Source organism: Staurois parvus, unplaced genomic scaffold (genome assembly GCF_062004578.1).
Source record: "Staurois parvus isolate SC_StPar_1 unplaced genomic scaffold, SC_StPar_1.0 ptg000715l, whole genome shotgun sequence".
Taxonomy (NCBI): domain Eukaryota; kingdom Metazoa; phylum Chordata; class Amphibia; order Anura; family Ranidae; genus Staurois; species Staurois parvus.
In genome coordinates this window covers 2,980,899-2,996,995 of record NW_028318511.1, presented here as the reverse complement: position 1 = coordinate 2,996,995, position 16,097 = coordinate 2,980,899, and the positions used below count along the sequence as shown (strand labels likewise).

The 16,097-nt window shown below is 40.2% G+C and overlaps 1 protein-coding gene across 1 annotated transcript in view; it reads right to left on the bottom strand.

The window, feature by feature from the left end:
* The window catches only part of LOC149445617 (mucin-2-like), a 207,833-nt gene that overhangs the window by 139,114 nt on the left and 52,622 nt on the right, over positions 1 to 16,097 (bottom strand). The window contains exons 8-11 of the mRNA XM_089653503.1: positions 11,389 to 11,514; positions 9,027 to 9,144; positions 7,211 to 7,349; positions 243 to 353 (exon numbers count right to left, since the gene is read on the bottom strand). Coding sequence (XP_089509629.1) covers positions 243 to 353; positions 7,211 to 7,349; positions 9,027 to 9,144; positions 11,389 to 11,514 — 494 coding nt within the window. The remainder of the gene's footprint in view (positions 1 to 242; positions 354 to 7,210; positions 7,350 to 9,026; positions 9,145 to 11,388; positions 11,515 to 16,097) is intronic.

The window sequence follows — 16,097 nt, the reverse complement described above, 5'->3', positions numbered from 1 at the left end:
ATACACATATGCGCATTTCCTATGCGCGGTCGGTGAGTGCGCATTTCTGTCATTTTCACTGGATTTCTCACAGCTCTGTCCACCATCTGATTGTCATTACATCCATTTGATATTTTGCACGAACATATTGCAAAGTGGAATACTGCACAAACTTTTAAACAAACTTTTTAAGAACGAATATTTGTCTGACATCTTTTAGCGCTGCACTTTTATTTATTTACTATAAAATCATATATACTTACATAAGAAGCATTATTCAGAAACAAGAAGACCCGTGTTAGACAAGTGGCAGTTTTACTATAGGCACATTTTTTCATTTCAGCTGTTACTAGGAAAGAATTTGTAGCACAAGGCTGTAAAAGAGGAGAAAAAGTGAAGATTTGTGAATTATAATGACATTCATGTAATATAAATTATAGAAACAATTTGTCAGATATTACTTAAGTTTACTGTTTGCCATTTTTCAGAAAAAAAATTATTAATGTTTATGCATGCAAGCTAATTGATACATCTAAACATTTTTAATGTTTTGATGGTGTGATTTTAAAGATAAATGTAAGCTGACATCAGCTTGAAATGTTAGCATATACACTGCTCAAAAAAATTAAAGGCACACTTTTTAATCAGAGTATAGCATCAAGTAAATTAAACTCCTGGAATATTGATCTGGTCAGTTAAGTAGCAGAGGGAGTTGGTAATCAGTTTCAGCTGCTTTTGTGTGAAAGAAATTACCAACAGGTGCACTAGATGGGCAACAATGAGATGGCCTCCAAAACAGAAATGGATTTACAGGTGGAGGTTACTGACATTTTATTTCTCTACTCATCTTTTTCTGACTGTTTTTCACTAGTTTTGCATTTGGCTAGGGTAAGTGTCACTACTGGTAGCATGAGGCGATACCTGGACCCTACAGAGGATGTGCAGGAAGTCCAACTCCTTCAGGATGACACATCAATACATGCCATTGCCAGAAGGTTTGCTGTGTCTCCCAGCACAGTCTCAAGAGCATGGAGGAGATTCCAGGAGACAGGCAGTTACTTTATGAGAGCTGGATAGAGCTATAGAAGGTCCCTAACCCATCAGCAACACCGGTATCTGCTTTATTGTGCAAGGAGGAACAGGATGAGCACTGCCAGAGCCCTACAAAATGACCTCCAGGAGGCCCCTATTGTGAATGTCTCGGACCAAACAATCAGAAACAGACTTCGTGAGGATGGCCTGAGGGTCCGATGTCCTCTAGTGGGCCTTATGCTCACTGCCCAGCACCATAGAGCTAGATTGGCATTTGCCACGGAACACCAGAATTATCAAGTCTGCCACTGGCTCCCTGTGTTTTTCACAGATGAGAGCAGGTTCACCCTGAGCACATGTCAAAGACGTGAAAGGGTCTGGAGAAGCCATGGAGATTGATATGCTGCCTGTAACAACGTTCAGCATGACCGTTTTGGTGGAGGTCTGGGGATGGTCTGGGGAGGCATATCCATGGAGGGATGCACATACCTCTACAGGCTAGAAAATGGCACCCTGACTGCCATTAGGTATCAGGATGAAATCCTTGGACCCATTGTCAGACTCTACGCTGTGCAATGGGTCCTAGGTTCCTCCTGGTGCATGACAATGCCCAGCCTCATGTGGCGAGAGTATGCAGGCAGTTCCTGGAGGATGAAGGAATTGATACGATTGAATGGCCCCATGCTCGCTTGACCTAAATCCAATAGAACACCTCTGGGATATCGTGTTTCGGTCCATCCATCGCCACCAGGTTGCACCTCAGACTGTCCAGGAGCTCAGTGATGCCCTGGTCCAGATCTGGAAGGAAATACCCCAGGATACCATCCGTTGTCTCATTAGGAGCATGCCCCGACATTGTCAGGCATTCATACAAGCATGTGGGGGCCATACAAACTACTGAGTACCATTCTGAGTTGCTGCAATGAAATTTCAGCAAAATGGACTAGCCTGCTGCATCGTTTTTTCAACTTGATTTATGGAGTGTCTTTGAATTCAGTCCTCTGTAGGTTGATAATTTTCATTTCCATCAAATGATGGGGCATCCTTGCATTCCTAACACATTACCCAGTCCATATCAATATCGATATCCAGCATGATATTTTTCCCCATTGAGATCTGATGTGTTTTCAAAGTGTTCCTTTAATTTTTTTGAGCAATGTATATAGCAGTAGTTTATTTATTCCCAAAGAAGAGTATCAAATAGCATTTCTTCTATTTAATGTAGTCTGAACCCATGAACAAAAATGTGCATTTTGAAGCTTACTAGTTCTTAGATGTAGTGGTTACATTTGTTTTCTTTTTGCAGGCTAATTATTTTTCTGCAAGTACAATACAGTTGATCCTTCTAGAATCTTGTGTCCTTTGTGCTCCTCTATAGATATAATAGTGAGTGTTGACACTCTAAAAAAGGGTGACAAGTGTTTTACTGGCAGGATCACCTAGTAAAAAATAAAGAAAAAAAGCCTGAAAAAAAAAATTAACCATCCACATCTAAGGACAGGTACATTTTTGATTTTGGGTTTAGATACACTTGAGGGAACATATCCCAAAAGAAAAGATAGGACATTGGAGGTTATTTGGAAGTAAATATCAGTTACCAATAGTGGAGAGCATGAAGTTCAGGTGTCGAATGTGAACCTCATTGGGAGGTGAATCTCAGAAATCAGTAATGAACAATTGCAAGGCTAATAGGCAAGGAAGAAATTGTCAAACAATGGTATGATGGGCTGGACATTGCCTAGAGAAACGTATACCAAGGCAAAAAATCTTCTTAAAAATTTGGCTGGTAGAAGTTATTTTAATAATGCTTAAGGCCAGTTCACACTGCATGCGTTTCAGTGTGCTTTTTTTCTGCATCCAAAACACACAGAAAGTAGGTTGTATGATTGTCAATGTCTTAGTTCACAAAAGTGCTTGCAATTCCAGTGCATTCCGAATGCAGAAAAAAAGTAGAACAGCCTGCATTTCTCCTGCACAGAACAGTACTGAAATGTGGTAAAATGCATCAAAAACGTACCGAAATGCATTGGAACACACTAAAACGCATCAAAAATGCACCAGAACCCACATATCCCTATTTAATTGGAAATAAAGAGAGGGGAAAAATTAACCAGAAAGCATCAAAAACAAACTGGAATGCGTCAAAAAAGCGGCAAAAACGCGCATGCATTAACACATCTAGAATGCATGTGGACTGCGTTTCTATAGTGTGAACCAGCCATTAAAGTGAAATATGCAAAAAATTCCTTTAAATTACATCCCTGTAGGGTTCCCTTAACCTCCCCTCCAAGTAGCACATCTGTACAATGTATACAACCTACTACAGCAAAACTGACATTTACAAGGACAAAATATTTTAGGTTTCCAGTAAATGACAGCTCCTAGCTGCTCTGTTTGTAAAATGGGTAACTGGGGATCTCTCTCATCTGTGCCAGACTCTTATTCTAGATGAGACTTTGGTATACACATTAATGGGGACAACACAAAAAAGTGAGGTTCCCCCTAAAATTATATACTAGAGTCTTATCCTTGATAAAGTTCTGGTATGGATGTAAAGGGGACCTCATGAAAAGAAAAAGAAGGAAGCAAAAGCGTAGGATCCCCTATATTTCATATCAGACTCTTATCCGAGCATGTAGCCTGGCAGATCAGGAAAGGGGAGGAAGAGCATGCACCTCCCCCATCCTGAACCATACTAGGCCACATGTCCTCAACATAGGTGAGTAACATGCTGGGGGGGCTTCTTGGCAAAGCACCTTGTTCCCATGTTAATGAGAAGATGGAGTACTTCTCCACAACCCTGTCTGGTGGGTGTGGATAGGGTCTTACTGAAATCCAGAAGCACCCTTCAAAAATACAGGATTCCACAGATATCACCTCTCCCTTTGTGAATGACTAAGAGATACATAGCACCCTTACTACGTCTCATAGTCAATAGTAAACAAACATGCCCACTTTTTGAGGGGTGGGCCAGTGCCATTTTTTTTAAACATTCTCTGTCCCTTTGTTTACATTCACCTGTCAGCTTGGAATCACTTCCTGATAGTGGAATGGCTGAATGACTCTGTGGTTGTTAGGACATTGATGACCTCAGGCTCCCTAATGACCAGGAGCCCTGAGCAGGAAGCTGTCACATTTAGCAGCAGTAGAAACACCGCTCCTCAATGTATCACCTCCCACAGCAACTGAAGGTTCAACATCCATTTAGTGAACATCATTTAGTTTGGTAGTTTTCCAAACAAGCAAAATATAGTTTGAACCTGGGTTTGGACTGAACCGGTGGCTCATCCCTAGTTACCAACAAATGTGTGTCTACCGCTCTTTAGGGACTAAAATATGTTTTTTAGCTCCAAAGATGCCTGTGGAGATTTAGGGCTCATGTACACTACAGCTCCTACACTGACGTTCAGGAGCTCTTCAGCGTTTTTTTCAGCAGCCCCTGAACTCTGCCTAATGTTTTCCTATGTGTCCATGTACACATAGTCATTTACAGTCGTTTACAGGCAGTTGAGTTTACAGTCTTTTTTTTAACGCACCAAACTTGCGTTCAGGAGTAGATTTTACCAGCGTTTCATAGCCAAATGCTTGTAAACGCTTGTAAACGCAGTTGCATTTAGACGTGTTTTTTAACTGTTCCATGTCCAGATGCTGTCCAGAGCCTTTTTTCATCATCAGAAATGCATGCAAGGCATTTTACATGTATTCAAATGGACCCAGTACACCAGCGCAGTCAATTCCAGGTTTTGCATGAAGGAAAAAAATGGTAGAACGTGCTGCATTATGCTCATGATGGGATCCATAGTGAATACAACCAGAAAAGACAGGTAATCTCAAAACATACTGCTTTCTCTGCTTCTGCTCTCTCTCTATTCCTCTCAAAATGTCTGAAATAGTTCATTGCTTACTATTTTTCAGTGCATTCTGGGCATTTGGAAAGGTCTCCTGAGGTTATCTTTTAAAAATGCTTCTAAACGCAAACGCACATAAACGTGCATACACCCGGTATGCAAACGTGGCTAAACTGACGTTTTGTAACCTACGTTTTCCAGCAGTCAGTTTCCATCATTCAGAAGAGTTTTCCAAATGCCCCGTGTACATGAGCCCTTAACCTAAATACTGCATCGGTGCAGGAAAGCTGGCAGGAGTCTCATATGTGCTGATAGCCAGAATTTTGAAGATGCAGACCCCTGGAACCAGAGCGCATAGACAAGTACAACTTACTTCATGACTTCATTACTGTTTCAGAGTTTTTACTATTTCCATCCTGGATGTACCTTTTTATTTTCAATAGCAAAAGTGTGGTCATTCGTTGAATATAAAGGGAAGCATCACTACAAGAGCTGAGAGCACATTAATACAAAGGTAAGGAGCGTGGATGCATACATTGGAGAAGTGACAGTGAACACAGAGGAAGGCAAAGGTGCAGTCACAAGTGCAGAAGGGGCAAATGGGAGAGGTGGTGAGAGCGGGGGGGAGGATGTGGTCAAATGGAGTGCTGAAAGTGGCGGATGGTGTGCAGGTGTGAAGAAGAATAGGGTTCAGCTGTGGTAGTGAGAGTGTAGGGGGTGAGGGTTGAAAAGAACAGTGATGGAGAGGTTATGGGCATTATGGTGAGAAGGGGAGTGCAGGCACAGCGGTGAGGGGGGATTGGAGGTGTGAGCTGACATGTTTCAGGGGGTGGGAAGGAAGTTGTTGTGAGTCAGAAGTTAGAAAGTCATGTCCCACAGACTCACCTGTTGAAGGGACCATTCTGAATTTGCTTCCTGCTGGAAATGGCTGTCGTGGATGGGACTTGTCCACATTTAAATGTAGATGCTACAGTGTATGCATAGTAATGGCACAAGCTGGGGAGCTAACTTAGCTTCCTGCTCCATTATAATAACTGTAGGTTGTGGCATGGTAACAAAGAAGATTAACCTTTTTGGGTCTATCTGCACACCAGTTTAAATTTCAGAGTGCAATAAAAACTAGTGCAGGGTCTGTACCTAATTAACTGGGGAAATGCTGCAGGTTTTCATATAGAAAATTGCTGCAGATCCCTACCAGGTGTGACCTAACATATGAAATTTGAGCAATCAGCAGCTTTTGGCAATGTTAAATGTAGGACTGCAGGTTGGTGATATAGATCAACAAAATATAAGAACCAATGCAACCGTTTATTTTCTGCCATAGTGGTGCAACTAAAGGAAGAAATGTTCATTGTCTGTATGTCATGGTGATCCAGTGGCTTCATTTTGGATTCCCTGGCTGTATGCTTACTCTAAGTCCCTTAGTCGTTATATTAGATAGTATGGAAATCCTATGATTAGCTTGACAGACAGGTAACTAAGATTTTCAGAAGGTGATGTCAGCAATGGTAGCCTCCATAATTCCCTTAGCACAAGTTCCATTTCTGTGGGACATACAATTACGCTTCATTCTCTTAAGCAGACATGACATGCTTTAAGGTGAATCAGTTGCAGGATTTAGAAAAGGAAAGTGAAGAAAAAAACATCGAAGAGAGATTGGGACTTTCATGTGAGTTCATAAAAAGCAGTGAGAGGACAAAAACAGAGAACTTACTGGCTCAGCTTAGGTTGCTCACAACAGACAGGATTATCCTCCAGTGAGCTGCCAGAAAGTTAGCAGAAAAAAAAATTCACAAAACAGGAGGAGCGCTAGACCAAAGGATCATAGTCCAAATTCTTTTAATGGTTTACACTATAAAAAAAAGCCCTTGCTTTTCAGGGGTCAAAAAAAATTTCCCTTTCATTGGGGCTTCAGTTAAAATAAAAACCTTGAATGGACTCAAAATAGGGCTTTCCTGTGTGAATCTATGTAGGGAAGCTAATAGCGTGATTGCTCAAGCAGATACTGCTGGCTAGTAACTCTTCTAAGCCCACAATCAGCTTCCCTATATTCACACAGGAAAGTCCTATTTTGAGTAAATTCAAGGTTCTTATTTCATCTGAAGCCTTGATGAAGGGGGAGTATCTTCTTACCCTAAAACACATTGGCGTTTGTTTTTTTTAGTGTAAACCAATGAATGAAATTGATCTCTGTTATCAATGGTCTGGTGTTCCTTTCATTGTTGTATGTTTTATCTTAAAAAGCGTCAGGGCACATGTTCAACTTAATATGGTTTCTCCACTCAAATATATTGTTGTGTGTTGGTCTCTCTGTAGCTTTGCTAGGCTGCATCAATGTGTCTTATTTTTACCTTTGAAAGTACATAAATGCATTTTCCATGAAATGTATACTGAGTCTTGTCAAAAGTGGTAATGTGTGATCCGCCTTCCACAGAACAGACACTGGGACAGGGTAGATCTTTACAGTTCCAGTGACCACCAGAGCAAACACTGCAAGACATTAATCATATGTTGTTACATTGGAATTCATTCAAGAACCCTTCTAAAATTAAAAATATAGCCTTATATAAGGGCATGGGTTGGGGCATCTTATGTGCAAAAACTGTTTAGCTCCAGAGCCAAAAGCCTCGTACACACAGTAAGTCTTTTTTTAGTTCAGCCGAGTAGACTGACCCAAAAAAATTGGGAAGCTCGTCAGGAGGTTGCTGTACTAACAATGCAATTGTAGTACAGTGATCTCCCCGCTGAGCTATTGTGTTCTGACAGATGGACTACGACCCCCCTGTCAAAACACATTGGCTGAGAGCGCTGATTGAATGCCAATCAGCTGCTGGTTTTTCAGCAAGCTTGTTCGACAGAAACTTTTTGAGAGATCAGCTTCGGTCAAACACAAGTGCTGAATGTCAGCTAGTATTTCCTGTAGTGATTGATTTCAGATGATATTTGACCTGTACAAGGCTTTAGTCTGGTTCACTTGAAGCCCCTCTGAAACTACACTAAACTAGAGTGGGCTTTACATGTAAGAGAGGAGATTTAGGTTCCAAAAAATCTTGTGTGATTCTTTGTGCTTTTATGGGTCGGAAGTCTTGCCAAGGTCCTTCAATGACATACAAGAAGGAATGTACTATGCATTCAACCAGAAACTTTAGGCTTTGTACACTTTGAAGCTGAGCAAAGCAAATTTTAATTTTGACTGTATGGAGCTACTTTTATCAAGACAGCAATTTATACACAAATCACAAGACATCTTTGAGCATTTGTATGTATTAACAAGACCACTTATTTGCAGCTGATGTTCCTCTGGTAAACTAACCCCATTTAAAAGATACAAATTATTAAAATCAACTAAAAGTTCACTTAAAGGCTCAGTCTATCAACATTTTATATTCTAGAGGTTAGTTGATGCTAAAGAGATAAATCATCCAATGATCTCTTACATCTCCCAGGGATCCACTTGAGGAACAATATTTGCATTTCAGTTCCCAGTTGTGCACATTGCCCACAGCCCATATGAGAAATTTTCATTTTTCTGAATGGATTTTTTATTTATTTTATATTAAAGAGAAAGCATTTAGAGGAATAGGAACAGCTAAAGGTGGTTGGGAATACTCAAAATGCCAAGGTGAGGGGCAATAGAACCAGAAGTCATGGCTGGGAAAGCTCCTCACACTGAATTTCTTAAAAGAATACACAAGTGACACAGCCCGCCCAAATTAAATCTAGCTGAAAATTATACAATACATTCGGGGTGTAGTACAAAGGTAAGTGTTCAAACTCTTACAGTTGTTTCATTTGTTAACATGGCTCTAGGTGGTCTATGTCAACTTGTCTCCTTGCAATAGTCTGTATGAGGTCAGTGATCTCTCTGCAGCAAGCTTTTCAATTAGCGGGGTGCGGGGCACTCAGACAGATGCAGAAAAACAGGTGCTGCAGATTAGTGACAGGAAAAGGGTTGATTTAGAGAACCTTTTGAGAAAAACCAAAAGAATTTAAAAAATTACCATTTTACTGCACTGTAAATCTCTTTGTATAATTTTCAGCTAGACTTCCTTTACATAAGAAGTATTTGGGTGGACTGACACTTAAAAATACAAAGTAAAAAATGATAAATAACAGCACATATTTCTGTACACATGAGTACCAAGATATGATATGAAATACACTTACCAGTGAGAGCAAGTAGTATTGTAAATTGATCCTGTTGGATAGACAATATTGTTGTATATGCAAGAGCACTCTTCAATGAGAACACATCCTAAATTAGTTACATCATCCAGGACATATCCTGAGAGAAGAACAGAGACACAATAGCTTGGATTACGTATTTAAAGGTATTTAAAGCATAACGTTGCATTTGACTATTTTCAGATTACTGTAGGAAGTTTGCAGTGTATTGAGTGGTACCACGTGTCTAGAACCTAGTGGCTCCTGAATATACATTTAGTTTTGTAGTATTGACTGTAACCATTAAATCCCAGCTCCAGGAATTAGAAAAAAACAATCTATCCTTGCAGTGAAACCCTCACCTGCACTGCAATGGTTAAATACTTATTTGTCTACTGGTTAAAGAAACATTCATTATTACTCACTGTATCCTTGCTCCAGCTAGCTCCAGTGGTGCTCTCTTCTTGACACTGTGGACAGTCCCTCTGTGGCATCGCTTATTATACAGTAAGGGGCTATTAACCCTACATTGTATGGGAGGGGGTGAGTGTGTGACTGCAACCAGCTACACCTTAGAGAGGAGGATGGTTGCATTGTTGGAAATGCCCTGCTGTAGCGCAGAATATAGCTGGCCATAGATGGGTAGAATTTAGAATAAAAATTCTTAGGAAAATAATGTTCTAAAAAATTTCATTTTTGTAATCATTAATGGGTCAAATCGATGTTCGTTTTCAACCGCAATGACAAGAAAAGTAGCAAGATGGAAATTTTTTTTTTCAAATGAACACATTTTGTAACACTGCGAATGGCAATGCAGCTGGAGGAGGAAGTCGAGAGAAATTGGGTTTCTTTATGATTCCCTTAGGACAGCACTCCGGTTGGCTACGCTGGATCCAGGTGACCCTGGTGGCCATCTTGGGTCACTCAGAAACGTTTAAAGTCCCTGCCCCGTGGTTTTAGCATGCAGTTGTGAAGCATCTCCACCTGTCAGTGACAGCACTAGTGGTTCCAGAGGAGTAGGGAAAGCTTAGGGCCTACTTTTTTTATCTTCAGAATACTCCCCTTTGGGTTGGACTGGTGAGGCCCCATTTCACTTCCTGACAGGCGCTATCTCAAGTGCAGGCCTACTCATCATCGACTCTGCGCTCCGAATGCTGTAAGTTCCCAGTTGAGTGATCCTCTCCGTCAGGCCATTGTACTGTTTACTTATTCTACAATACATTGTTTACTGCATCCCAACTCTCTGTGTGTTTACTGCCACCACACTATGCTGCACCAACCCAACAGATTGATTTCTGCCTGTCATAGACTGTGTCATGCTCCTCCATCCTGTGTCTTAGAATAACATGGAGGTGAAGCCACCATCACTCAAGATGTAATATCACACTCCATTGTGTTTAGCTGTTTAGTGGGCATGGAGGAGGAGGGAGGAAGTGGGCTGTCATTTACCAGAGAGTATACACCCACATGTGTCACTCTATAGTCACATGGGCTGCTCAGATGTGATAGGAAGGAAATGCTCAGCATAGAAACATACTGAAAACTCAGCATGTGCACTAGCTGTCAACACTGCTCTGCCAAATCCCCAACTGCAGTGGGGATATGGACAGAAGGGGAAGATTGAGTACAGCAGGATCACCCAGGTTTTTTGCAGAATAAAGAAAATGAATCCCATAGCGAGTGAGCATGAATAGCAAGTATTTTTCTCTCATCCGGCACCCCTAGACTTAATGATCATTAAACCCCTGCAGTAGAAGAAAGGGGGGGGGACTCCACTGCAAGGGTAATTTTTGCTGTAACATTTGGCCTTTAACCTTTATTAGTAGTAGTACTGTTAAAGCACAGTGAAAAGAGGTAAGAATAGTTTGATGACCTCATTTGTCTACTTTTTATCCTTCATTGTTTCAATCACAGGAAAGGCATGTTGGTGTCCATTAAAAAGCAAGGTCAGTTACCTATGTCTGCTGTCTTTCTGAGGTCCTTTGTCATGAGAGTGTCTGAAAGCAAATGCTTTGACTATTAAATTAATGCTTAGTGGTTTTTTTGTTGTTCTATTACAATAATTTAGTAATCTCTTAATTGTTGCTTTTATGCTTGAAGGTACAGTATGTTTAAATGTCAATTGTTCATTTTGTTTGTTTATTTTTTTCCCTGCAAGTCTAGCGTTTTCTAGTTACAAACAATTAAATTATTAAAATGATTTGGTATGTGTTTCTCTGATGCTACACAATAACAATTTGATGTTTTAAGTCACCCAGATCACCATAGTGGCTGAAAGCCTCGTCTTGCAGCTTTTAAAGAAACTGAAGATAAGTAAATTATCTTTTGCTGTATTTAATTCAAAGAACAAAACCTCTAAGCTTGCCTTCTGGACAGACGCAGCCAGCCACACAAGGTCCATCACAAAAGTACTGTCTTCCTGGATTGGAGCAGGTGGCTGTGCATGGAGGGCTGCATTCTTGGTAGATAAGGTTGGCAGGACATGTCTTGTCTGAAAAAAGAAATGCTTATCACATATGATGTAAGACCATTTTATTATTAAGCACAGTATGAGGTTGGTGTCATGTAAACCTTCATATGGGCATTTGTGTCTAGACTGTTTTTCTCCCCATACAAGAAAGAATTATTTGAAGTATACTGTATCTCAAATGTAAATTGGATACCAAACACTATTTCCCATCAACATGGATACTTAACCACTTCCATACAGGGCACTTTTACCCCCTTCCTGCCCAGGCCATTTTTCAAGTTTCAGCGCTCTCACACTGAATGACAATTGCACGGTCATACAACACTGTACTCAAACTAAAATTGTATCATTTTCTTCACACAACTAGAGCTTTCTTTTGGTGGTATTTAATCAACACTGGGGTTTTTATTTTTTGCTACATTAACAAAAAAATACCAAAAATTTTGAAAAAAAACCCATATATGAAAGGTGCTTATTGTATTTTGGGGTCCTATACTTGGCTAGACTGCCAAAACGTCTCTCACATGTGGTACCCCCATACTCGGGAGAAGTAGCAGAATGTATTTTGGGGAGTAATTCCACATATACCCATGGCATGTGTGAGCAGTAAATCATTTAAGTGACAATTTTATGTTAAAAAAAAGTAAAACATTTTTGTAATTTTCCAAAAACCTGTGGTAAAAAAATAAATTTTTCTATTGCTTCAACATGCCTCTCAGCAAATAGTTTGGGGTGTCTACTTTCCAAAAAGGGGTTGTTTTGGGGGGTGGGGGCATTTTATGCCCAGCATTAGAAGTTTATGCCACACATCACTCACTCTTCTAACCACCTGAAGACCAAGCCTTTTCTGACACTTTTTGTTCACATGAAAAAAATTTGTATTTTTTGCTAGGAAATTAATTTAAACCCCCATACATTATATATTTTTTAAAGTAGACACCCTAGTGAATAAAATGGTGGGTACTACAATTTTTATGGCACATAGTACTCGCACAGCGATTTTTCAAAAGCAAATTTTTTTTAAACTAATGCACAAAAACACAATATATTGGACAATTATTTGGTAAGATATAAAAGATGATGGTATGCCGAGTAAATAGATATCAAACATGACATGCTTTTAAACTGCGCATGCCCCGTGCAATGGCGACAAACTGCATACATTTTTAATATCCATAGGCAACGCTTTAAAAGCCTTTAAAAGCTACCATTTTAGAGCTACAGAGGAGGTCTAGTGTTAGAATTACTGCCCTTGATCTGACGTTCGAGGCGATACCTCACATGTATAGTGCAACCGCTGTTTACATACCGGCACAGGGTCATTGCTTGTGCACACAGGTGTGCGTGAATGTGAGGGGTGAGTTTTTTAAGTTATTTTGACTTTTTTAATTATTTTTACACTGTACCTTTCATATTTTTTTTTTTATCACTTTTAATGCTATCACAGGGAATGCAAATATCCCCTATAACGTCAATGGGCATTGTCATATATTCTTTTTTGAGAAATCTGGGGTCTATCAGGCTCTAGATATCTCCTCTACCCTTACATTATCTAATCAAACCAAGATCAATGTGATCAGATGCTTTACCAATTTACAAATGGCGCTGTTTATATCCTGCGAAACTGAAGTGATGAAATGTTTGTAGCTTCTGAATTCTTAGACTATAGAGATGATTTGCACCACTCTGGTCTCCAATCAGCTCTATGGTCAGCTGGCAGAAACACCGGCTGCGTTCTCAGGTTCCCCCTATGGCACGGGACTGCCCAAGAAGGCTGTGGAAGGCAGCAGGGGAGGGGGGGGCATCATATTCCATTGCTTGTAAAAGCAATCCTGCAGCTAATTAGCCACTAGGATTGCTTTTACATGAAAGCTGATCGCCGGCTGAAAAAAACAATACCAGGATGATGCCTTCAGCTGTAGGCATCATTGTGGTATAACTATTCAAAGTCCAGTGATGTACCAGTATGTCGCTGGTCCTTGTTGAGTATATATGCTATGTTCTTTTTTTTTTGTATGCAGCCTGTGGACTGAATGAAAAAAAGAGAAGAAATCTCTGCCAGAAAAAGTGTGTGGTATGCCCACCATTAGAATATTCCTCCCTGCATCCACCCACTTCTAATGGTGGGCACACATTAGGTCATACTTTGCCACAAGTGCCAGTTCCAAGATTGTACAAATGTCTAAATAGTGGCACGCTTGAATAAAAATTGTCCACGTATAAGTGGTACCCCATATGGAAAAAGGATGACACCAAGTCACAAACTATCTTGCCACTGCTCCCCATGTAGTCTGGGCATCCGGGGGACTCCACGTGACTATCTTTTCCCTCATAAATCCAAAACTTATAAGTATAGCCTGTTGCCCTCTCACAGGTCTTCTACATCTTGACCCCATATCTGGCACGCTTGCTGGGGAGAAATTGTTTGAATGCAAGTCGGCCATAAAAATTAATGAGGGACTCATCAACGCAGATTTTTTGCTGGGGAGTATAGACATCTGCAAATTTTTGGTTAAGGTGATTTGCGAGGGGCTGAATTTTGTGGAGCCAATCAAATTCAGGGTCACCCCGAGGACGATAGAGTGTAATGTCATTGAAATGCATAAAACACGTTCTACTCTCATATCTATGCCTGGCCATGGAAGCAGAGAACACGGGCATATGATGAATCGGATCTGCGGACCAATAATAAATTTCGGCCAAAATTGTGTAAATTAATTGGTTTATGTGAAAGTTATAGCATCTACAAATGGAGGGAAAGATACAGGCGGTGATCAGCGATTTATGACAGTGATGAGCGACTTATGGCGGGACTGCGGCAGACATTTTGACACTGGGGGGGAACTGACTTGGGGTCACTGACATCCCCAGTGACACCAAAACACTGACACTGTACTAATGGCACTGGGGAGGAAGGAGTTAACATTTGTATTCACTAAAAGGGTTAACTGTGTGAGGGGAGTGTTTTACTAGTGGGCGGGGGGTCTGTACTTCACAGGAACACACTGATCCTGAGAGCTAAACTGCGCTCTCAGGAACCGTGTGTTAGGAACTGACAGGGAGCAGAGCTGCATTGTAAACAATGCAGCTGTGCTGTGTCATTGTTTGCTGGCAAACGCCGGGACCCGGCGGGTAATGACAACAGTTGGGGGATATCCCCTGATCTTGTCTTCAGGTCTCCAACACAAAGACAGATGCTGCATCATCCTCAGGGACCCCTTCGACTGAATTTTGATGCAACATTCTAGAAATATCTCTGTTATTAACAATATATATCTGGGTATACGTGCACCATTCCTCCAGGACACCTATTGGTCCTTTTGCTGAAAATACCTGTTTGTGCATCGGATGTATGCACTGCTATTAAGCTTATATAGAGCTTGTATTATTTCCATACTGGTAAGTATATATATATATATGTATACTGTACTTATGATAGCAATAGTTAGATTAGATTACTGATTAATTTCCCAGGAAGGGAATCCCTTCTGTTCACAGAGGCCCTGTCCTGGGTGCAAGCATCACCAACTTTATTGTCAAACCCACTCTTCTATCAAAGGTTCTGGTTTAATTTACCTTCATGTTTAGCACAGTATCCTGTTTGGGGAAGGTAATTTCTCAAAGAATAAAGCTACTTTTGTAACTCATTCTGTTAAAAGAGGTGCTTTTGCTCTTTCGAAACTTGGGGGACAGCTTAAAAATTACATGAGGGATGTAATAAAATTATTGCTACAAAGTAATGTTTGTTTGGCACAGTTTGTTATATATATTTAAATAATGACAAGTGTGAGAAAACACAGTGAATGTCTTATCTGTTACTGTTGTACAGGAATGGCTTAATCAGATAAATTGCTGATTTGTGACGTTTTCATTCTCCTGGCTTTTTGCATGTAGCTCCATATATAAATCTAATTTGCAGAGAATTATGCCATTTAAAAATTCAGACAATCATGCTTCATTTGTATGTTCCTCTGAAGCTTGGGCATACATATGTTCAGAAGAGAAAAAATATTACTCGGTTTCGACCCAAAATCTATCACTACTACAAGTTTTGGTTGTTATAAGATTTTGATTAGAATTGTGTAAATATGTGCATTGTGGCATAAAGGGAGCCTAGATGTTCTGTTAGTATACCTAACCAACCCACATGGAAGAAAAATATATTTTAACTATATTTTAAATATATTCTTCCCAAATATATTGACATATATTTGAAATACTACAATTCTGGCCGTATTCAATATATTTCAAAATATTTATATATATATATATATATATATATAAAAAATAATTGTGTGTGTATATATATATATATTTATATATATGTATATATATATAAATATATACAATAATTTTTTTTTTTGGACCTCCTCACATCAGCCTACTACAGGTCAGCTCTGCCCTTCGGACCCCTCCAGGACAACCCATAACTAGTCCATGAATCTGAGCTACTCCCCCACTCAGGTGTTCTTTTTTCGTCCTTGCTCTGAACACTCATTGATAATACAAAAGTGAAAGTGTGACCACTGCCCAGGTTCAGCCTCTCCTGGGTGGGAGGCTCCTATATGGTGGATGCCCTGAGCGCTCGGGCAAAGAGACTGTTA